At 52.0% G+C, this 24681-nt stretch overlaps 1 protein-coding gene across 2 annotated transcripts in view; it reads left to right on the top strand.

Annotated features, from left to right (window-relative positions):
• FBXW4 (F-box and WD repeat domain containing 4) overlaps positions 1 to 24681 on the top strand; it is a 79866-nt gene that overhangs the window by 7149 nt on the left and 48036 nt on the right. Inside the window, exons 2-6 of one of the 2 annotated variants that reach the window (XM_032952495.2) lie at positions 5397 to 5492; positions 5759 to 5971; positions 13053 to 13188; positions 17315 to 17409; positions 22803 to 22886. In XM_032952495.2, coding sequence (XP_032808386.2) covers positions 5397 to 5492; positions 5759 to 5971; positions 13053 to 13188; positions 17315 to 17409; positions 22803 to 22886 — 624 coding nt within the window. The remainder of the gene's footprint in view (positions 1 to 5396; positions 5493 to 5758; positions 5972 to 13052; positions 13189 to 17314; positions 17410 to 22802; positions 22887 to 24681) is intronic. The other variant, XM_032952497.2, reaches the window with a different exon arrangement.

The raw sequence follows: 24681 nt of genomic DNA, 5'->3' as shown, positions 1-24681 counted from the left end.
CCCGTTTCATAGAGGGAGAGCGGATAATAATAATAATCATAATCTATAATAATAAGAGTCTATAATAATAATCAGAGTCTATAATAATAATCAGAGTCTATAATAATAATAGAGTCTATAATAATCATAATCTAGAATAATCATGGTCTATAATAATAATCAGAGTCTATAATAATCAGTCTATAATAATAATCAGAGTCTATAATAATAATAGAGTCTATAATAATCATGGTCAATAATAATAATAGAGTCTATAATAATAATCATGGTCTATAATAATAATAGAGTCTATAATAATAGTCATGGTCTATAATAATAATCAGAGTCTATAATAATAGAGTCTATAATAATAGAGTCTATAATAATAGCGTCTATAATAATAGAGTATAATAATAGAGTCTATAATAATAATAATAATCAGAGTCTATAATAATAGAGTCTATAATAATAGAGTATATAATAATAATCAGTCTATAATAATAATCAGAATCTATAATAATAATAATCAGTTTATAATAATCAGAGTCTATATAATAATCATGGTCAATAATAATCATGGTCTATAATAATAGTCTATAATAATAATCATGGTCTATAATAATCAGTCTATAATAATAGTCTATAATAATAGAGTCTATAATAATAATAGAGTCTATAATAATAGTCTACTAATAATAATAGTCTATAATAATAGTCTATAATGATAGTCTATAATAATCAGGGTCTATAATAATCAGAGTCTATAATAATAGAGTCTATAATAGAGACTATAATAATAGAGTCTATAATAATAATCAGTCTATAATAATAGAGTCTATAATAAACAGAGTAATAATAATAGAGTCAATAATGGAGTCTATAATAATAATTAATCTATAAAAATAATCAGGGTCTATAATAATAATAGAGTCTATATTAATAATCGAGTATAATAATCATAGTCTATAATAATAATCAGTCTATAATAATAATCAGAGTCTGTAATAATAATCAGTCTATAATAATCAGGGTCTATAATAATAATAGAGTCTATAATAATCAGTCTATAATAATCAGAATCTATAATAATAATCAGAGTCTATAATAATGGAGTCTATAATAATAATAGAGTCTATAATAATAATCAGAATCTATAATAATAATAATCAGAGTCTATAATAATAATGGAGTCTATAATAATAATAGTCTATAATTATAATCAGAATCTATAATAATAATCAGAGTCTATAATAATAATGGAGTCTATAATAATAATCAGGGTTTATAATAATAGTCTATATTAATAATAGAGTCTATAATAATAGAGTCTATAATAATAATCAAGTCTATAATAATCAGAGTCTATAATAATAGAGTCTATAATAATAGAGTCTATAATAATCAGAATCTATAATAATAATAGAGTCTATAATAATAGAGTCTATAATAATAGAGTCTATAATAATTATCAGAATCTATAATAATAATCAGAGTCTATAATAATAATGGAGTCTATAATAATGATAGAGTCTATAATAATCAAGTCTATAATAATAATCAGAGTCTATAATAATAGAGTCTATAATAATAATAGAGTCTATAATAATAATCAGAATCTATAATAATAATCAGTCTATAATAACAATGGAGTCTATAATAATAATCAGGGTCTATAATAATCATCGTCAGGGTCTATCCACGCTCGACTCTTCGTGTCCACGCTCTCTCTCTGGCCTCTATTTGCATGCTAAGAAGAAGCAACGTCGACTTTTATTTTTTTCTAATAAGGCCACGCACGCACACCTGCACGCACGCCTGCATGCACGCCACACGGAGTTGTTGGTAACGGAGTGTGTTGAGTTGCTTTTGTTGTTGTTTGTACACTAATGCCAGTGCAGCAGCAGTAGATAATTTGTTCAGGAGTCGATCCTGAATGGTGGTGGTGATGTTTATGGCAGTGATAGTGATGATGTTTATGACAGTGATGTTTATGACAGGAATAGTGATCATGTTTTACGAGAGTGATAGTGATGATGTTTATGATTGTGATAGTGTCGATGGTGATGATGATGCTTGTGATAGCGAATATTGTGTTGATGATTATGATGTTTGCTCGTCATGATTCTGATTATGATGATGACGATGATCTTGGCGATGATGATAGGTTTGATCGTGTTGATGATGACGATCGCGCCAGGCAATTTGGGATTTTTCCAGCGAACCGGCAAATGTTTGGAAAGGTACGATCGCCAAACCTGGCCTGGGCTCCTCCACAGCCCACTCCTATAAACCCGAAATCAAGCGGCAGGTTTTTCCAAGTGACACAACTCGATCTGTTCGACGGACGCTGAGCTCCGGTCGGCGTGACACCCCCCACACGACGCCACCCAGGGCACGCGCTCGTCACGGACCGCGAGGGACGACGCTCGCGGGGTGACGCCTGAGGAGGGCAATGGCGACTGGGTTGGGCCTGCGTGCACCCCGGTCTCAAGGTTACCGTTTAATTGCTGATACAGAACGACTTATTCAGGGTTTTTATACGAGACGCTATTATACATTCACCCGATCGTTTCCCTTTTACGGGCCGCTGTTATTTTGTCCCGATGAATGTTATCAGCTGCGCGTTGCCTTGAACCGTGCCGGAGGCTGCAGGTGTGGGGGCTGGAGGCCGGGGGCCAGGGCCCTGTGCAGGTTACTTTGCACGTTCGATATTCGAGAAAATGATCCCCCTGTGCACGTAAAGACACAGGTAGACACAGCAGCAGCAACAGCAACAACAACAGCCGCCATTCGCCAGCAAGTGGCGGTGACGTCACCACGGCGCTTGTGTCAGCCTCCGTGCAATTTGAGGCCACGTGACGTGTCGAAGGCCCGCTGACAGGATGTCACGGGACAGACCCAGGTGTTTTGGGTTGACTGAGATGCACCATCTGTACTTCCCGCTGTGCCAGTTTGCTACGTTTTATCCACCCGGCGCTCCGCTCATTGTTGTGAGCGTCGCTTCTCTGCTGTTGCTGGAAGGTGACTCCCCCAACTGCCTCGTAGCATCCTTCACGAACCTCCTCCACAGAGGCCAATCTTGACACTGCTGGTACCAGTCATTGGCAAGTCCACTCAGCTCCACATGCTCCTGTACCATGTATTATCCAGCCCGTGCCGCACCCATTTATCCCCCACTATCCCACCAAACAAAAGCTGCTTGGGCTTGCGGTGGCTGAAGATGCGGGCTACGCGACCCAGCCAACGGTTCCTTGATTGCCGGAGGAGTTCACTGATGGGACTGTGTACAAATATTTCAAGGTTCTGTGAGATCCTCACACAATCCAGCTTGGTCAAAAGCAGGATGGATCGTAGGCAGGCTATCCTGAATGGTTCTCACTGGTGCAGATGTTGAATTAGAGGGGACCACCTTTTGCAAGCATAGAGAAGGGACTAGGGAGGGCGTGACTGTGGCCAAGAAGACCCAGAGGTTCGTGTGGAGCGATGGGCAAGGCAGCTTCCACACAACAGCGTTACGCAGCCATTGACAAGAATGCTGTTTGACCGAGTGAGACCTCTGCTGCCAGTTATAAGCACACAGCCCAGGTATGCGAACTCCTCCACTCTCTCCACAACTACCCCATTACTCATGGGGAGCTGATGGAGGTAGAGTATTTGATAGCACAAAATACCCAAGCAGGTGCTTTGTTTTTGTGGAGCTGATGGAAAGGCCCCACCTCTTAGTGACACCCTCCAGCTTCAGCAGCAGTTTCCAACTCCTTTTCAGAGTGAGTGGCAATTACCAGATCAGCATACACAACATGGTTGACCAGTAGGGAGCTGTTCCTCGACTGCACCTGGGCATCGTTCAGCCTTCCGTTGCATCTGTATCAGATGTAATAGGCAGACGCACACATACACACAGACACAGACAGACCGGTAGACAAGCAGACAGAGTGCACGAAGGCACTAAGACACAAGACACATTTCCCCATCCAGCCATGCACACTGTTGGGATAGTGGCTATGGGGGTTGTAGCTATGGGGAGTGGGTTGTAGCTATGGGGATAGTGGCTATGGGGGTTGCAGCTATGGGGATTGTGGCTATAGGGGATTGTGGCTCTAGGGGATTGTGGCTATAGGGGTTGTGGCTATGGGGGTTGTGGTTATGGGGGTTGTGGTTATGACTGTTGTCACCATGGGTATTACGGCTGTGGGGTTGAGGTTGTGCGATCGTGGTTGTGTGGTTGTGGCCGTGTGGTTAGGGCTATGGCTGTGGCTATATCTGGGCTGTCATTCCTGAACAGACGCCGTCTCATTCCTCGCACAGCCAACATTCTCAGGCCTCGCTGCCCTCTGTGTGAGAGCGTGGCCCGCCGTGAACGCGATTAACATGAGCCGGGCCGTAAGTAAAAACGTCAGAAGCGCGCATTTCTCTGAATTCTCTCGCGCGGTAAACTCGGGGCACTGGGTCTGCGGGGGCGCCGTCTAGGGAAGGATTCCACCCCCTGAAGCCACAACCCCACAACTCCACAACCCCATAGCCGCAACACTACAGTTGTAACCCTATAGTCACAATCACAGCCACATGCTCACCGACACAACTCCCGCATCCCCCAACACACAACCCCACAGTCACAACCCCACAGCCACGACCCCACGACCCCACGACCACGACCCCACAGCCACGACCCCACAGCCACGACCCCACGACCACGACCCCACAGCCACGACCCCACGACCACGACCTCACGACCCCACGACCCCAGAGCACGACCCCACAGCCACGACCCCACAGCCACGACCCCACGACCACGACCCCACAGCCACGACCCCACGACCCCAGCGCACGACCCCACAGCCACGACCCCATGGCACGACCCCACGGCTACGACCCCGAGCCTTGATGCCCCCCTCCCCCCTGCCTGTGCCCCCCAGGGCCCTGCCCTGGTGTTGGAGCTGCTGTCAAGAACCCCACAGTGGTGGTCGCAGCAAGCCAAGCTGTGTGCTCTGTGCATGCCCTGTTCACGTGGCCTTCAAGTGCACCTAACCTGGCACAGCTGCCACACTGACGTCACCACCATTCATTTTATTTGTGTCCTTCCCATATATCCCCCAGGTGTGTCTCTTATCTCAAGGTGTATCTCGTGTCCCCCAGGTGTGCCTTGTGTCTCCAGGTGTGTCTCCTAGGCACGCCTCGTGTCCCCCATGTGTCCCTTGTGTCTCCAGGTGTGTCTCCTAGGCACGCCTCGTGTCCCCCAGGTGTGTGTCGTGTTCCCTAGGTATGTCTCTTGTCTCCAGGTGTGTCTCGTGTCCGTTAAGTGTGTCCCCCAAGTGTCTCTTGTCTCTAGGTTTTTGTCGTATCCCCCAGGTGTGTCTCCAGGTGTGCGCCTCACCTCTGCCCGTGGCGGTGTGTGCCATACGCGTGTGTGCCCCCAGGTGCGTGCGCGTGCCGCTGAAGGAGAGAGTCCGAGTCTCCCAGAACTGGCGGCGAGGTCGGTGCCAGCGCGAGTCCCTACTGCGTTGGAGGCACAAGTACGGTCGCAGGCGCCAGCTCGCTCCGCCCCCTGTCCACCCCCCCCCCGTCGTCCACCCCCCCCCGCCGTCCACCTCCCCCCCCCCCCCGCCGTCCACCCCCCCCCACCCGCCGTCCACCCCCCCCGCCGTCCACCCCCCCGCCGTCCACCCCGCGCGCCGTCCACCCCGCGCGCCGTCCACGTTTGAGTTGCGAGCTGAGAGTGACGCCCCCCAGTGATTGCGCGTTTGCCGCACGTCACAGAAGGGTCGTGTGTCGCGTGCAGCCTGCTGCCGTGGCTGCAGCTGGAGGAGGGCGGCGCGGCGCTGTTCGTGTCGCAGGCCGAGGAGGTGCTCGCCCTGCGGCTGCACGCGCGCCGCGGCGGCGGCGGTGCCGCCAGCGGGCGGGTCGACCGCCGGCCCGTGCGCCTCTACCGCGGCCACCGCGACGACGTCTGCCAGTTCGTCATCAACCGGGGACACCTCGTTAGTGGCGGCAGGTGACGATCACCACCACATCCACCGCCACCAACGGCGGGTGGGCGAGGTAGCGAGTGAGTGGGTGGCTGAGTTGTTGCGACCTGCAGTGTGGTGGTGGATGAAGAGAGTTTGGGTGGGACTAAACGGTCCGTGGGTGGAGCACTCTGCGAGTGCATTTGGCGGGAGCGGTAACCACGGTAGTAGTAGCAGCAGCAGCAGCAGCAATTGAAGAGAGATAGGGAGGTGACTAACCGCCAGTGAGTGAGCGAGTGGAACCAGAACACATGAGATGCAGGATCTTAACACGAGTTTAAGTAAGTTATTGAACTTCGTTCGCACCGTACGTAGCCAACCGTGCTAATTGAAGTTAACGTAGAGATATACATCTCCGGAGAGGAAGAATAATAATACTACTACGACTACATCCCAGTTGACTGTGCCCTTGGCAATACCAAAAAAGGTAAATCTCCTGGAACTGTGCACGTGGTCAAGAAGAGGGAACAGCTGTTGGATCGCAATCAGTGGGGCTCATCACGGCTGTCTGCGCCGAGTGGCGACGATGACGATGCTCTCGGTGGCACGGCGCCTCTTCCACCGCGGTTTGATTGAAAACTGATTTGGATAATCACAGAGCCATTAGCCGCTAATCACACACGCACAAACTGTTGTGCTGAAGATCGCAGGGAGACCGCCGAGCAGCAGGACAAACCTAGACACCAGCCAGGCGTGGTGGGCGCTCTCGCAGGGAGGGTGGCGACACACTGCTAACAAGCCCCTGGGTTCGATTCCCGACGAGGGCGCCTTTCTGCGTGCAGTTCGTGTGTTCTTCCCCTGTTCTACAGAGTGTGTGTGAGTGTGTGTGTTCTTCCCCTGTTCTGCAGAGTGTGTGTGAGTGTGTGTGTTCTTCCCCTGTTCTGCAGAGTGTGTGTGAGTGTGTGTGTTCTTCCCCTGTTCTGCAGACTGTGTGTGAGTGTGTGTGTTCTTCCCCTGTTCTACAGAGTGTGTAGAGTTTGTGTGTCCTCCCCCTTTTCTGCAGAGTGTGTGAGTGTGTGGAGTTTGTGTGTCCTCCCCCTGTTCTGCAGAGTGTGTGTGAGTGTGTGGAGTTTGTGTGTTCTTCCCCTGTTCTACAGAGTGTGTGCAGTTTGTGTGTTCTTCCCCTGTTCTGTAGAGTGTGTGAGTGTGTGGAGTTTGTGTGTTCTTTCCCTGTTCTACAGAGTGTGTGTGAGTGTGTGAAGTGTGTGTTCTTCCCCTGTTCTACAGAGTGTGTGTGAGTGTGTGGAGTTTGTGTGTTCTCCCGCTGTTGTGCAGAGTGTGTGTGAGTGTGTGGAGTGTGTGTTCTTCCCCTGTTCTACAGAGTGTGTGTGAGTGTGTGGAGTTTGTGTGTTCTCCCGCTGTTCTAGAGAGTGTGTGTGAGTGTGTGTAGTTTGTATGTTCTCCCCCTGTTCTGCAGAGTGTGTGTGAGTGTGTGGAGTTTGTGTGTTTTCCTCCTGTTCTGCAGAGTGTTTGGAGTTTGTGTGTTCTTCCCCTGTTCTACAGAGTGTGTGTGAGTGTGTGAAGTGTGTGTTCTTCCCCTGTTCTACAGAGTGTGTGTGAGTGTGTGGAGTTTGTGTGTTCTCCCGCTGTTGTGCAGAGTGTGTGTGAGTGTGTGGAGTGTGTGTTCTTCCCCTGTTCTACAGAGTGTGTGTGAGTGTGTGGAGTTTGTGTGTTCTCCCGCTGTTCTAGAGAGTGTGTGTGAGTGTGTGGAGTTTGTATGTTCTCCCCCTGTTCTGCAGAGTGTGTGTGAGTGTGTGGAGTTTGTGTGTTTTCCTCCTGTTCTGCAGAGTGTTTGGAGTTTGTGTGTTCTTCCCCTGTTCTACAGAGTGTGTGTGAGTGTGTGGAGTGTGTGTTCTCCCCCTGTTCTGCAGAGTGTGTGTGAGTGTGTGGAGTTTGTGTGTTCTCTCGCTGTTCTGCAGAGTGTGTGTGTGTGTGTGGAGTTTGTGTGTTCTCTCGCTGTTCTGCAGAGTGTGTGTGAGTGTGTGGAGTTTGTGTGTTCTCCCGCTGTTCTGCAGAGTGTGTGGAGTGTGTGGAGTTTGTGTGTTCTCCTCCTGTTCTGCAGAGTGTGTGTGAGTGTGTGGAGTTTGTGTGTTCTCCCGCTGTTCTGCAGAGTGTTTGGAGTTTGTGTGTTCTTCCCCTGTTCTACAGAGTGTGTGTGAGTGTGTGGAGTGTGTGTTCTTCCCCTGTTCTACAGAGTGTGTGTGAGTGTGTGGAGTTTGTGTGTTCTCCCCCTGTTCTGTAGTGTGTGAGTGTGTGGAGTTTGTGTGTTCTCCTGTTCTGCAGAGTGTTTGTGAGTGTGTGGCGTTTGTGTGTTCTCCCTGTGTTCTGCAGAGTGTGTGAGTGTGTGGAGTTTGTGTTCTCCCGCTGTTCTGCAGAGTGTGTGTGAGTGTGTGGAGTTTGTGTGTTCTCCCGCTGTTCTGCAGAGTGTGTGGAGTGTGTGGAGTTTCTGTGTTCTCTCGCTGTTCTGCAGAGTGTGTGTGAGTGTGTGGAGTTTGTGTGTTCTCTCGCTGTTCTGCAGAGTGTGTGTGAGTGTGTGGAGTTTGTGTGTTCTCTCGCTGTTCTGCAGAGTGTGTGTGAGTGTGTGGAGTTTGTGTGTTCTCCCGCTGTTCTGCAGAGTGTGTGGAGTGTGTGGAGTTTGTATGTTCTCCTCCTGTTCTGCAGAGTGTGTGTGAGTGTGTGGAGTTTGTGTGTTCTCTACCTGTTCTGCAGAGTGTGTGTGAGTGTGTGGAGTTTGTGTGTTCTTCCCCCTGTTCTGCAGAGTGTGTGTGAGTGTGTGGAGTTTGTGTGTTCTCCCGCTGTTCTGCAGAGTGTGTGGAGTGTGTGGAGTTTGTGTGTTCTCCCCCTGTTCTGCAGAGTGTGTGTGAGTGTGTGGAGTTTGTGTGTTCTCTCGCTGTTCTACAGAGTGTGTGTGAGTGTGTGGAGTTTGTGTGTTCTCCCACTGTTCTGCCGAGTGTGTGTGAGTGTGTGGAGTTTGTGTGTCCTCCCCCTGATTTAAAGCTTTCGTGACTGCAGTAATTCATATTCTTGGCTCTGTCGGTAAAGTCACGTTGAAGGGAAACAATAAAGTAATAAAATATATAAAACCAAAAAAATTCTCACGACGTTTCGACCATAACACAAACGGTCGTCATCAGGTGTGTCGGTTTGCATTAATGTATTTATTTGTGAACGGTGCATTTATTTATTTACTTTAAAAAACGTCAGCGCCACGCGCAGCGATTTGGCAGTTTATTTAGAAGGACTAGTCCATCTATGTTCTGAAAAGAGGAGGGGGGAGACGAAAAATTAATGTATGCTGACCTGCAGAGTGTGTGTGAGTGTGTGGAGTTTGTGTGTTCTCCCCCTCTTCGGCAGAGTGTGTGTGAGTGTGTGGAGTTTGTATGTTCTCCCCCTCTTCGGCAGAGTGTGTGTGAGTGTGGGGAGTTTGTGTGTTCTCCCCCTATGCTTGGTTCTTTCGGTAAAGTCACGTAGAAGGGAAACAATAAAATAATAAAAATATATTTTTTATCAGTGGGAACAATCACAAGAATATGAATTCCTGCAGTCACGAAAGCTTTAAATCAAAATTTGTTCTTCCCCTGTTCTGCAGAGTGTGTGTGAGTGTGTGGAGTTTGTGTGTTCTCCCACTGTTCTGCAGAGTGTGAGTGTGTGGAGTTTGTGTGTTCTCCCGCTGTTCTGTAGACTGTGTGTGAGTGTGTGGAGTTTGTCTGTTCTCCCCCAGTTCTACAGAGTGTGTGTGTGGAGTTTGTGTGTTCTTCTCCTGTTCTGCAGAGTGTGTGTGAGTGTGTGGAGTTTGTGTGTTCTCCCTCTGTTCTGCAGAGTGTGTGTGTGTGGAGTTTGTGTGTTCTTCTCCTGTTCTGCAGAGTGTGTGTGAGTGTGTTGAGTTTGTATGTTCTCCACCTGTTCTGCAGAGTGTGTGTGGAGTTTGTGTGTTCTCCCGCTGTTCTGCATTGGTTTTACCTGAGTTCTCCAGTTCACTCTCGTCACTAAAGACACCCACAATCCACTTGGTATTTGCCAAAACCACATCCCAGCGCTGACAGATCACACCAGCAACATTGCGCCAAATCCTGCAGAAAATTGGCAGGACCCTCCTGTAAACGACTCTTGAAATTCCTCAGTGAGGCTTTTATGGGTAAGAAAGTGCAGCAGCAGCAACAGTATTATTATTATGTACAGCCACCGATGGTGACTCAGACGGTTCAGTCCACACGTCGTGAGGTCAGAGGTCGATGTTGATGGATGATGGAGGTCGCATTTCTCGGCCCTTGTGAAATGCAAATGAGCACTGGGCTGTCCTCTTTCAGAAATTGCAGTCGGTGAGGGAAATTCCACATTACCATGACAGGATTGGCTGTACATCTGTGTAACAACACGAAAGCATACAGACGTTAGGGAGTTCACACGTGTGTGTGTGCGTGTGTTAGTGGATACACACGTGTGTGTGTGTTAGTAGGTACACACGTGTGTATGTGCGTACGTGTGTTAGTGGGTACACACGTGCATGTGTGTGTGTGCGTGTGTTAGTGGGTTCACACGCGCGCGCGTATCGCCGGCATTCCACCAAAATCAGCTGGCATCCCGGGCACGCGTCAAGCTCGACACGCGGGCACGCGGGCCACCGGGAATGTGGCTACCCTCGCTCCCCCCTCACTCTCACCGCACTCTCCCCTCACTCGCCCTCGCTCTCACCACGCTATCACCACATACTCCCCTCACTCTACCCTCGCTCTCCCCACTCTCTCCCCACTCTCTCCCCTTGCTCTCCCCTCAGACTCACCACGCTCTCACCACATACTCCCCTCGCTCTCCCCTTGCTCTCCCCTCAGACTCACCACGCTCTCACCACGCTCTCACCACATAATCCCCTCACTCTACCCTCGCTCTCCCCACTCTCTCCCCTCGCTCTCCCCTTGCTCTCCCCTCAGACTCACCACGCCCTCACCACGCTCTCACCACATAATCCCCTCACTCTTCCCTGGTTCTCCCCGCGCTCTGCCCTCTGTGCCGTCCCTCTGCCCTCGCTCTCCCCTGGGGGGCAGCCGCTGGCAGCTAAGTGGCAGGGCCGGTTGCACACGTGGGAAGTCCCACGTGGTGTGTCCAGAGTGACCAGGTGAGGTCTCTAGGGACCAGGATTGGGATGTCTCACGTGGTGTGTCCAGAGTGACCAGGTGAGGACTCTAGGGACCAGGATCGGGAAGTCCCACGTGGTGTGTCCAGAGTGACCAGGTGAGGACTCTAGGGACCAGGATCAGGAAGTCTCACGTGGTGTGTTCAGAGTGACCAGGTGAGGACTCTAGGGACCAGGATCAGGAAGTCTCACGTGGTGTGTCCAGAGTGACCAGGTGAGGTCTCTAGGGACCAGGATTGGGATGTCTCACGTGGTGTGTCCAGAGTGACCAGGTGAGGTCTCTAGGGTCCAGGATCAGGAAGTCCCACGTGGTGTGTCCAGAGTGACCAGGTGAGGTCTCTAGGGACCAGGATCGGGAAGTCCCACGTGGTGTGTCCAGAGTGACCAGGTGAGGACTCTAGGGGTGACCAGGGTCACCAACACCCTAAAAGCACAACGACAACAACTGATGCAATAATGCAGCAAACAGAAATCAGAGTAGAGACAACCAGATAGAAATCAGGCCAGAGGCAAGCACAAATTAATCAGTGTGTGTGCTTGTGTGTTCGTCTGCGTATGTGCATGTGTAACTGTGCGCGTGTACGTGTGTATGCATGTCTGTGTGTGCGTGTATGAAGTGTGGGGAGCGGTGGTGTAGCGGTTAGCGCGCTGCGCTACGAACCCGGCAATCCGAGTTCGAATCCCACTCACGGCCAACACCAGTGACGATTATCTGAACCGGTCCTGGGCCTCCCCTAGGTCGACTCAGCCTCAAATGAGTACCTGGTGTGGTGTGTAAACATCGCCACTGGGAAGACAAAGGCGGTCGGTGCTGGCTACCCACCCCCTCGTGTACCGTTCCGGCCTTCATAGGTGCTCGTTAACAGCATTTGCCCCTACAGTCTGTTCAGGCTTTACGGGGAATCTTTGTCTTTATCTTTGTATGAAGTGTTCCATGACCTCCGGCTAGCAGGCCTTAGATGCTTCACGTGGCCTCAAAGTGCATGGCACAAGCGCCGTGGTGAATGGCGGTTGTTGGTTCTGTGTGTGACATGTGTGACGTGTGTGTGTGTGACATGTGTGACGTGTGTGTGACATGTGTGTGACATGTGTGACGTGTGTGTGTGACATGTGTGTGTGACATGTGTGTGTGACGTGTGTGTGACATGTGTGACGTGTGTGTGACATGTGTGACGTGTGTGTGTGACATGTGTGTGTGTGTGACATGTGTGACGTGTGTGTGTGTGACATGTGTGACATGTGTGACGTGTGTGTGTGACGTGTGTGACGTGTGTGTGTGTGACGTGTGTGTGTGTGACATGTGTGTATGTGACATGTGTGTGTGTGACATGTGTGTGACATGTGTGACGTGTGTGTGACATGTATGTGTGTGTGTGACATGTGTGTGTGTGACATGTATGTGTGTGTGTGACATGTGTGTGACATGTGTGTGACGTGTGTGTGTGACGTGTGTGTGTGACGTATGTGACACGTGTGTGTGACATGTGTGTGACACGTGTGTGTGACATGTGTGTGTGTGACATGTGTGTGACATGTGTGTGACATGTGTGTGACATGTGTGTGACATGTGTGTGTGTGTGTGTGTGACATGTGTGTGTGTAGCGTAGTGGTTAGCGCGCTGGGCTACGAACCCGGCCGGCCGAGTTTCATTCCCGCTCACGGCCAACACCGGTGACGAATATCTGAACCGGCCCGTGGCCTCCCCTAGGTGTGCTCAGCCTTAAATGAGTACTTGGTCTTGATGTGTAGACATCAGCGTTGGGGAGACAAAGGCAGCCGGGCGTGGTGCTGGCCACCCACCCCCTTGTGCCGCCCTTCATAGGCGCTCGCTAACAGCCTAGAGCCTGTTCCAGGCCTCACGAGGGATGCCGCGACGTTTGTCCTTGACGTTTGTCCTTGACGTTTGTCCTTGACGTTTGTCCTTGTCGCTCGCGCAGTGACGGGCGGATCGTGGTGCAGCCACTGTGCGGTGCTCACCGCCACTTTGCCGTGGCCGCACACGAGGAGCAGGTGAACTGCATTGACAGCGGCAGGGACGTGATCGTCAGCGGCTCGCGCGACCGGACGGCCAAGGTGGCTGCCCACGGCCGCACGCTCACCCTCGTAGTCACCCTCATAGTCACCCTCGTAGTCACCCTCACACTCATAGTCACCCTCATAGTCACCTTCATAGTCACCCTCACACTCATAGTCACACTCATAGTCACACTCATAGTCACCCTCGTAGTCACCCTCGTAGTCACCCTCACACTCATAGTCACACTCATAGTCACCCTCACACTCATAGTCACCCTCACACTCATAGTCACCCTGATAGTCACACTCATAGTCACCTTCATAGTCACCCTCACACTCATAGTCACACTCATAGTCACCCTGATAGTCACACTCATAGTCACCTTCATAGTCACCCTCACACTCATAGTCACCCTCATAGTCACCCTCATAGTCACCTTCATAGTCACCCTCACACTCATAGTCACACTCATAGTCACCCTCACACTCATAGTCACCCTCATACTCACCCTCACACTCAACCACTCACCCTCATAGTCACCCTCACACTCATAGTCACCCTCATAGTCACCCTCACACTCAACCACTCGCCCTCATAGTCACCCTCACACTCAACCACTCACCCTCGTAGTCACACTCAGTCACCCTCGTAGTCATCCTCATAGTCACCCTCGTAGTCACCCTCACACTCATAGTCACCCTCACACTCATAGTCACCCTCATAGTCACCCTCACACTCACTCGTCCTCATAGTCACCCTCACACTCATTGTCACCCTCATAGTCACCCTCACACTCATAGTCACCCTCATAGTCACCCTCACACTCATAGTCACCCTCATAGTCACCCTCACACTCATAGTCACCCTCATAGTCACCCTCACACTCATTGTCACCCTGATAGTCACCCTCACACTCATAGTCACCCTCACACTCATAGTCACCCTCACACTCATAGTCACCCTCATAGTCACCCTCACACTCATAGTCACCCTCATAGTCACCCTCACACTCAACCACTCACACTCGTAGTCACCCTCACACTCATAGTCACCCTCATAGTCACCCTCACACTCAACCACTCACACTCGTAGTCACCCTCACACTCATAGTCACCCTCATAGTCACCCTCACACTCAACCACTCGCCCTCATAGTCACCCTCACACTCAACCATTCACCCTCATAGTCACCCTCACACTCAACCACTCCCCCTCGTAGTCACCCTCACACTCAACCACTCACTCTCATAGTCACCCTCACACTCAACCACTCACCCTCATAGTCACCCTCACACTCAACCACTCACCCTCATAGTCACCCTCACACTCATAGTCACCCTCATAGTCACCCTCACACTCAACCACTCGCCCTCATAGTCACCCTCACACTCATAGTCACCCTCATAGTCACCCTCACACTCAACCACTCACCCTCGTAGTCACCCTCACACTCAACCTCTCACCCTCATAGTCACCCTCACACTCAACCACTCACCCTCATAGTCACACTCAACCACTCACCCTCATAGTCACCCTCACACTCAACCACTCGACCTTATAGTCACCCTCACACTCAACCACTCACCCTCATAGTCACCCTCACACTCAACCACTCGCCCTCGTAGTTACCCTCACACTCAACCACTCGCCCTCATAGTCACCCTCACACTCAACCACTCACTCTCATAGTTACCCTCACACTCAACCACTCGCCCTCATAGTCACCTTCACACTCAACCACTCACCCTCACAGTCACCCTCACACTCAACCACCCACCCTCATAGTCACCCTCACAACCAACCACTCGCCCTCATAGTCACCCTCACACTCAACCTCTCACCCTCATAGTCACCCTCACACTCAACCACTCACCCTCATAGTCGCCCTCACACTCAACCACTCGCCCTCATAGTCACCCTCACACTCAACCACTCGCCCTCATAGTCACCCTCACACTCAACCACTCGCCCTCATAGTCACCCTCACACTCAACCACTCGCCCTCATAGTCACCCTCACACTCAACCACTCACCCTCATAGTCACCCTCACACTCAACCACTCGCCCTCATAGTCATCCTCACACTCAACCACTCACCCTCATAGTCACCCTCACACTCATTCACCCTCATAGTCACCCTCACACTCAACCACTCGCCCTCATAGTCACCCTCACACTCAACCACTCGCCCTCATAGTCACCCTCACACTCAACCACTCGCCCTCATAGTCACCCTCACACTCAACCACTCGCCCTCATAGTCACCCTCACACTCAACCACTCGCCCTCATAGTCACCTTCACACTCAACCACTCACCCTCATAGTCACCCTCACACTCAACCACTCGCCCTCATAGTCACCCTCACACTCAACCACTCGCCCTCATAGTCACCCTCACACTCAACCACTCGCCCTCATAGTCACCCTCACACTCAACCGCTCGCCCTCATAGTCACCCTCACACTCAACCGCTCACCCTCATAGTCGCCCTCACACTCAACCACTCACCCTCATAGTCACCCTCACACTCAACCACTCGCCCTCATAGTCACTCTCACACTCAACCACTCGCCCTCATAGTCACCCTCACACTCAACCACTCGCCCTCATAGTCACCCTCACACTCAACCACTCGCCCTCATAGTCACCCTCACACTCAACCACTCGCCCTCATAGTCACCCTCACACTCAACCACTCGCCCTCATAGTCACCCTCACACTCAACTACTCGCCCTCATAGTCACCCTCACACTCAACCATTCGCCCTCATAGTCACCCTCACACTTAACCACTCACCCTCATAGTCACCCTCACACTCAACCACTTGCCCTCATAGTCACCCTCTCACTCAACCACTCACCCTCATAGTCACCCTCACACTCAACCACCCACCCTCATAGTCACCCTCACACTCAACCATTCACCCTCATAGTCGCCCCATGAACCCTCATTATATGAACACTGAACCCACACATGAACCCCGTGTGGGAAGGTGCCGTGCCCAGAATGTGGCGCACAAATCACCTGAAGGGAAGGGATCTCAGAAGCAGTTCTGTGACATCTGCTTCCCACCTGTGGATCACCGTCATCACACTCACCCCAATAATTCGGAGCGTAACGCAACGCTAACCCCCAATGCTATCCCTCTCACTGGCCATAACACCCATCGTGAGCCTAACACCGACCCTGACATTAACCCGAGCACCTAAACCAACCTAACCACAACCATAACCACTCAGGAGACAAAGGCGACCGGGCCTGGTGCTGGCCACCCACCCCCTCGTGTGCCGTGACGGTCTTCACAGCTGCTCGCGAACAGCACTTGCCCCAACAGTCTGCTGAGGCTATACGGGGGATCTTTGTCTTATTCGTGCTACAAAGAGGTCAGGCCTTATCATCAGCCCCACCAAAACAAAACACCTGGCTGGGCGCGCTGCACCATCAAACACTGCACCCCTTCATGAGTAATGGTGGTTGTGGAGAGGGTGGAGGAGTTTCCTTAACTGGGCAGTGTGCTCGTTTTCAGCTCCGGTTTTGGCAGCGGAGATCTCACTCCAAATCAGTCAAATGGTATATTATCTTTTCATCGGATGCGTAACGCTGTGTGGAAGCTGCCCGGCCTGTTGCTCCATACGAAGATCCGGGTCTTCTCGGCCACAGTTGCACCCTCTATTCTCTACGCTTGCGAAACTTGGAGCCCTTTAAAGGGGAATATCTGCGACAGCTTGGGACATTCAGGATGGGTGCCTGCGATCCATCCTGGGATGAACCAGACTGCGTTTTGTGAGGAGCTCACAGATTCATAAAAGATATGGGCACATTCCCATCGGTGAATTCCTCTGGCAGACGAGGCTGCGTTGGCTGGGTCATGTAGCCCGCATGCCCAACCACCGCATGCCCAAGCTACTGCTGTTTGTCAAGGATGCTATTGGACAGTTGGAGGCAGTCGCCCTCCAACAGTAGCAAAGGGTAGAGGAGTGAAGCGCCGCGTGGATAAAACATAGTACAGGTGGGCATCTCAGTCAACCCGTGGCACAGGGGCCCTCCCGTGACCTCCTGCCAGCGAGTCTTTGACACTTCACGTGGCCTCAGAGTGCATCTAGCCTGGCACAATCACCGCGGTGATGTCACCGCCACTTAGTAGTGAATGCTAGTTGTTGTTGTGGTGGTGTGCGTGTGAAGGTGTGGTCTCTGCTGAACGACCGGACCAGCGAGTGTCTGCACACCATCGACACGCAGGACCGCGTGTGGTCAGTGGCCATCAGCCCCGCACACAGGTAAGAGTGGAGAGTGGGGAGAGAGGGGAGAGAGGGAAAGCTACCGCTCATGAATGCATCGGGCGTGCGGTGTGTGGTGCGGATGGTGGTGGTGGCGGTGTGTGCAGCGGGTTGTGGTGGTGGCGGTGTGGGGTGCGGGTGGTGGTGGTGTGTGGTGCGGGTGGTGGTGATGGCGGTGTGTGGAGCGGGTTGTGGTGGTGTGTGGTGCGGGTGGTGGTGGTGTGTGGTGCGGGTTGTGGTGGTGGCGGTGTGTGGTGCGGGTGGTGGTGATGGCGGTGTGTGGTGTGGGTGGTGGTGGTGGTGGCGGTGTGTGGTGTGGGTGGTGGTGATGGCGATGGCGGTGCGGGTGGTGGTGGTGTGTGGTGTGGGCGGTGGTGGTGGTGGTGGCGGTGTGTGGTGCGGGTGGTGGTGGTGGTGGTGGCGGTGTGTGGTGCGGGTGGTGGTGGTGCGGTGTGGCCACGTGGCCCGAGTGTGCGTGCGACAGGCGCGGTGCGCGGACTCCGCCACACGCTTCGCGTTGTTGTTCTTCCCCCGTGTTGGTTTTGCCCGGCAATTAGAGCCGATTGTTGCCATGAATGGAGGGTGGCGGCGGTGGCGGGGAAGTGGGCGCTCCGCCACTTGGCAGCCTGCTCACAAGAGGGGGACCACACGTGCAGCCGCTCGCTCAGCCGCCCGGCGACAGAGAGAGAGAGAGGGGAAGAGAGAGGGGGGCAGCACGGGGAAATAGAGGGGGGAAGGGGTGGCACAAAGAGAGAGGGGGGGCAGCACAGGGAGAGAGGGGCCAACATGGCGAGAGATTGGGGGTGGCACGGGCAGAGAGGAAAGAGAGGGGGGGGGGTCCATGGAGAGAGCGGAGGCACGTGGTGGTGTTGGGGGAGGAATTGAGGGAGAGAGAGGGGGCACGGGTAGAGGAGGGGGCCGGTGGCGGCACGGGGGAGACACCCGGGGGGAAAACGGGGAGCCGACAGAGACAGACAATGGAGCGGCGGTGGCGGCGTGGGGGGTGGGGGAGCAGCGGGGAGAGGAGGAGAGGGGAGAGGAGGAGAGGGGAGAGTTATTGAGAGGAAAGTGGAGCGAGCGAGAGAAATTGAGAGATGGAGGAAGAGGGCAGGGGGAGTGGGGGGGTTAATGGAAGGGAGGCCCCTTTGATGTCCGCCGGCAACGCACCTGCGATCAAAGCCGTGGCTGTACGGAGCGCGCGCGCACGCGTGCACCCGCGTGCGTGCGCGTGCGTGTGTGTGGGGAGCGGTGGCGCAGTGGTTAGCGCGCGGCGCTACGAACACGGCGACTCGAGTCCCGATTCCCGCTCAAGACCAATGACAGTGGTGAATATTTGAAGCGGTCTTGGGCCTCCCTTAGTTCGATTCGGCCTTAAATGAGTACAATAAACTAATCAGCACTGGGGAGATCAAAGGAGGGCCGGGCCTTGGTATTGGCCAGCCATACCCCACGTATGCCGTGCCGGCCTCAATAGGTGCTCGCTAACAGCACTTGCCTAAACCCGTCTGTTAAGGCTATACGGGGGATCTTTGTCTTGGGCTGCCTGGGAGCATTGAGGATGGGGGGATTGGAGGATGGAACCTGGGTGAACTTGGTGAAATGTTGATGGGAGGATGGGAGGCTGGCTGAGTTGTTGATGGATGATGGGAGGCTGGTTGCGTTGTTGATGGGAGGAGGAGGATGATGATTATGACGATAACGATGGGAGGCTGGCTGCGTTGTTGATGGGAGGATGATGGGAGGAGGATGTGAGGATGGGCGCGTCGCCGACGTGAGTCGCCTCCGCTTGCCCCGACGGGAGATAAGGGATCTCTCCGGGACCCCGTCACCTGCTTAAATAAAGGACGTGGAATTGAATGTCATAAATCGCAATCAAAACAGCCTCATTGTTGTGGCAGGGAGAGGCGGGCGGCAGGGAGGGAGGGGGGGAGACGCGCGGCTCAGTGGAGTCATCGCGCCCAGTTTCCTACGCGCACCCAGCCCCCCCCCCCCACGAGCCGTTACACGCCCCCCCCCCAAGCCCTCCCAGCCGGGCACCCCCCCCACCAACCCCCCCCTCTCTCGTTGTGTTCAGTGGGCGAGGGGGCGCGGTGAGGAGACGAGTTTGAAATTCGCCCCCCCCCTCCCCCCGCAGAGGGGATCCCCGCGCCTGACAGCGGCGCCTGTTTGGCCCTGGTCACGTGTCGCGTGCGAGCGCTGTGCGTGCACGGCGCGAGCCTAGGTCGACTCAGCCTCAAATTAGTACCCGGTGCGGTGTGTAAACATCGCCATTTGGGAGACAAAGGCGGCCGGGCGTGGTCCTGGCCACCCACCCCCTCGTGTGCCGCAGTGCCGGTAGCCTTCACAGGTGCTGCTACTCGCTAACAGCACTTGCCCCAACAGTCTGTTAAGGCTACACGGGGGATCTTTGTCTTGTGAGTGCACGAATGGGTGTGTTAGTGAGTGTGTTAGTGAGTGAATGGGTGTGTTAGTGAGTGAATGGGTGTGTTAGTGAGTGAATGGGTGTGTTAGTGAGTGTGTTAGTGAGTGAATGGGTGTGTTAGTGAGTGTGTTATTGAGTGAATGGGTGTGTTAGTGAGTGAATGGGTGTGTTAGTGAGTGTGTTAGTGAGTGAATGGGTGTGTTAGTAAGTGAATTGGTGTGTTAGTGAGTGTGTTAGTGAGTGAATGGGTGTGGTAGTGAGAGTGTTAGTGAGTGTATGGGTGTGTTAGTGAGTGAATGAGTGTGTTAGTGAGTTTGTTAGTGAGTGTGTTATTGAGTGAATGGGTGTGTTAGTGAGTGAATGGTGTGTTAGTGAGTGTGTTAGTGAGTGAATGGGTGTGTTAGTGAGTGTGTTAGTGAGTGAATGGGTGTGTTAGTGAGTGTGTTAGTGAGTGAATGGGTGTGTTAGTGAGTGTGTTATTGAGTGAATGGGTGTGTTAGTGAGTGAATGGGTGTGTTAGTGAGTGTGTTAGTGAGTGAATTGATGTGTTAGTGAGTGTGTTAGTGAGTGAATAGGTGTGTTAGTGAGTGTATGAGTGTGTTAGTGAGTGTGTTAGTGAGTGAATGGGTGTGTTAGTGAGTGTCTTAGTGAGTAAATGGGTGTGTTAGTGAGTGTGTTAGTGAGTGAATGGGTGTGTTAGTGAGTGTGTTAGTGAGTGAATGGGTGTGTTAGTGAGTGTGTTAGTGAGTGAATGGGTGTGTTAATGAGTGTGTTAGTGAGTGAATGAGTGTGTTAGTGAATGGGTGTGTTAGTGGGTGTGTTAGTGAGTGAATAGGTGTGTTAGTGAGTGTCTTAGTGAGTGAATGGGTGTGTTAGTGAGTGTGTTAGTGAGTGAATGGGTGTGTTAGTGAGTGAATGGGTGTGTTAGTGAGTGTGTTAGTGAGTGAATGGGTGTGTTAGTGAGTGAATGGGTGTGTTAGTGAGTGTATGAGTGTGTTAGTGAGTGTGTTAGTGAGTGAATGGGTGTGTTAGTGAGTGTCTTAGTGAGTGAATGGGTGTGTTAGTGAGTGTGTTATTGAGTGAATGGGTGTGTTAGTGAGTGAATGGGTGTGTTAGTGAGTGTGTTAGTGAGTGAATGGGTGTGTTAGTAAGTGAATTGGTGTGTTAGTGAGTGTGTTAGTGAGTGAATGGGTGTGTTAGTGAGTGTGTTAGTGAGTGAATGGGTGTGTTAGTGAGTGAATGAGTGTGTTAGTGAGTGTGTTAGTGAGTGAATGGGTGTGTTAGTGAGTGTGTTATTGAGTGAATGGGTGTGTTAGTGAGTGAATGGGTGTGTTAGTGAGTATGTTAGTGAGTGAATGGGTGTGTTAGTGAGTGTGTTAGTGAGTGAATGGGTGTGCTAGTGAGTATGTTAGTGAGTGAATGGGTGTGTTAGTGAGTGTGTTAGTGAGTGAATCGGTGTGTTAGTGAGTGTGTTAGTGAGTGAATGGGTGTGTTAGTGAGTGTGTTATTGAGTGAATGGGTGTGTTAGTGAGTGAATGGGTGTGTTAGTGAGTGTGTTAGTGAGTGAATGGGTGTGTTAGTAAGTGAATTGGTGTGTTAGTGAGTGTGTTAGTGAGTGAATGGGTGTGTTAGTGAGTGTGTTAGTGAGTGAATGGGTGTGTTAGTGAGAGTGTTAGTGAGTGTATGGGTGTGTTAGTGAGTGAATGAGTGTGTTAGTGAGTTTGTTAGTGAGTGAATGGGTGTGTTAGTGAGTGTGTTATTGAGTGAATGGGTGTGTTAGTGAGTGAATGGTGTGTTAGTGAGTGTGTTAGTGAGTGAATGGGTGTGTTAGTGAGTGTGTTAGTGATTGAATGGGTGTGTTGTGAGTGTGTTAGTGAGTGAATGGGTGTGTTAGTGAGAGTGTTAGTGAGTGAATGGGTGTGTTAGTGAGTGAATGGGTGTGTTAGTGAGAGTGAGTGCAAGTGGAAGTCTTAGTGAAGGTGATGCGTGTCGTGATGTTGATGTGTGGTGATGTGATGTTCGTGTTAATATATCTAGTGAAGTTGTCGCGCCGTATGTTGTGATGTACGTGCAGTAATATTGGTGATGTGTGTGTGTGTGTTGGTGATGTGTGTGTGTGTTGGTGATGTGTGTGTTTGCTGGTGATGTATGTGTGTGTTGGTGATGTGTGTGTGTGTTGGTGATGTGTGTGTGTTGGTGATGTGTGTGTGTGTTGGTGATGTGTGTGTGTGTGTTGGTGATGTGTGTGTGTGTTGGTGATGTGTGTGTTTGCTGGTGATGTATGTGTGTGTTGGTGATGTGTGTGTGTGTTGGTGATGTGTGTGTTGGTGATGTGTGTGTTGGTGATGTGTGTGTGTGTGTGTGTTGGTGATGTGTGTGTGTGTGTGTTGGTGATGTGTGTGTGCTGGTGATGTGTGTGTGTGCTGGTGATGTGTATGTGTTGGTGATGTGTGTGTGTGTGCTGGTGATGTGTGTGTGTGTGCTGGTCATGTGTGTGTGTGTTGGTGATGTGTGTGTGTGTGTGCTGGCGATGTGTGTTGGTGATGTGCGTGTGTTGGTGGTGTGTGTGTGTTGGTGATGTGTGCTGGTGATGTGTGTGTGTGTTGGTGATGTGCGTGTGTGTTGGTGATGTGTGTGTGTGCTGGTGATGTGTGTTGGTGATGTGTGTGTGTGTGTGCTGGTGATGTGTGCTGGTGATGTGTGTGTGTGTGTTGGTGATGTGCGTGTGTGTTGGTGATGTGTGTTGGTGATGTGTGTGTGTGCTGGTGATGTGTGCTGGTGATGTGTGTTGGTGATGTGCGTGTGTGCTGGTGATGTGTGTGTGTTGGTGATGTGTGTGTGTTGGTGATGTGTGTGTATTGGTGATGTGTGTGTGTTGGTGATGTGTGTTTGTTGGTGATGTGTGTGTGTTGGTGATGTGTGTGTGTTGGTGATGTGCGTGTGTTGGTGATGTGCGTTTCGCCGTGTGCAGCGATCTTCGCGCTGATGGCGTTGATGCTCTTGCTGACGGTATTGATGTTCGTGGTGATGGTGGTGCTGCTGATGGGCCAGCGATGTGAGTCTCCTCTGTTATTGGTTATTTACATTTCCTCTTCCACTGTTGTGTTTGCAGACGCTTTGATCTGGGGGCAGCGGGGGCGGGGGGCGGCGTGATGAGGGCAGTGTTTGAACTGCAGTGTGCGTGCTCGTGTGTGTATGCGTGTGTGTGTGTGTGTGTCTGCGTGTGTGTCTGCGTGTGTGTGTGTCTGCGTGTGTGTGTGTGTCTGCGTGTGTGTGTGTCTGCGTGTGTGTGTGTCTGCGTGTGTGTGTCTGCGTGTGTGTGTGTGTCTGCGTGTGTGTGTGTCTGCGTGTGTGTGTGTCTGCGTGTGTGTGTCTGCGTGTGTGTGTCTGCGTGTGTGTGTGTGCCTGTGTGTGTGTGTCTGCGTGTGTGTGGGGAGCGGTGGCACAGTGGTTAGCGCGTTGCGCTACGAGCCCGGCGACCCAAATTCGATTCCCGATCACCGCCAACACCACTGACGATTATCTGAACCGGTGCTGGGCCTCCTCTAGGTCGACTCAGCTTCATATGAGTACCCGGTGCGGTGTGTAAACATTTGCACTGGGGAGACAAAGGCGACCGGGCGTGGTGCTTGCCACCCACCCCCTCGTGCGCTGTGTCGGCCTTCATAGGTGCTCGCTAACAGAACTTGCCCTAACAGTCTTTTGAAGGCTACACGGAGGATCTTTGTCTTGTGCGTGCGTGCACACGCACACACGCCTACGTTAAATCCTTGGCCGTGAATTAGCACGTAAGCCTTGACACCTCCTGTGAGTCGACTCGGCCAACAACGAGTCCCTGGAGCAGCAGCAGCAGCAGCAGAATATGAATCAGCGCCGTGGCGTGCGCCAGGCGCCCCGCGTGAGGCCACCATGCCGGAGGTCGTTGCTTTGTGGTCGCGGCGAGGGTGCGAGCGACGGCTGGGCGAGTCCACCGTCCCCGGTCGGCCTTGTGTGGTCGAGCGAGCGTGCGAGCGACGGCTCCCGATGGCCCCGCGTTCTGGCCGGGGCTGTCTGTTTGTTGTTCCGCGCCGTCGGGTTGAGTTTCGCGCCGCGGCGGCGGCGGCGGCGGCGGAGGTTTTTGATTCGAGAGGCGACCGCTGCAGATGTTTCCGCGAGCCGCGATTCGCGGTGTGCGGTTACACCAAAACTCAAACACCCAGCGACGCACACCTGCCACGATGACAAAGATCACCTCCCCCCGATAGTCCGACGCGGGCTGTTGTGCCAAGTTCTGTTAGCGAGCACCTGCGTGGTCTGGTAGGGTGCACGAAGAGGGCGTGGTGTGGTCGGCATCACACTCGGCCTCCTCCTCTGTCGAAAGACGGTCACCTCATCGCGCGCTTTCAGATGCGCTTCTGCGGCCGTCTGGAACGCTCTTAGGAAGCCGCCGGAGCTGTGCTGTTTAAACCATCTACATTTTAAAACTAATTTCTTTAGAACTGCGTTTTGTGTCCCCCCTCGCTTCCGATTAGCACAGTTGGCTACGTACGGTGCGAAAGAGGTTCAACATACTTGTTTAATATTACACCGCTACCAGGTACTCATTCAAGGCTGAGTCGCCCTGGGTGTCAGGCCCGGGATCGGGAGAGATCTTTGCAGCCGGTGATGCCCAGGGTCGCCGGGTTCGTAGCCCAGCGTCGCGCTTTCCACTGCGCCACCGCTCCCCCGTGTGTCGGTGATGCGGTACACCCACACACGCAGAGACACAAAGACAAAGACCCCCGTATCGCCTGAACAGACTTGGGGTAAATGCACCGATGAAGTCCGGCATGGCGAACGAGGGGGTGGGTGGCCAGCGCCACGCCCGGCCG

The sequence above is a fragment of the Petromyzon marinus genome, chromosome 11 (assembly GCF_048934315.1).
Source record: "Petromyzon marinus isolate PM22_M1 ecotype Great Lakes invasive population chromosome 11, UKy_Petmar_22M1.pri1.0, whole genome shotgun sequence".
Taxonomy (NCBI): domain Eukaryota; kingdom Metazoa; phylum Chordata; class Hyperoartia; order Petromyzontiformes; family Petromyzontidae; genus Petromyzon; species Petromyzon marinus.
The sequence above is the reverse complement of the archived record's forward strand: the minus strand, read 5'-3'. Positions and strand labels throughout refer to the sequence as shown.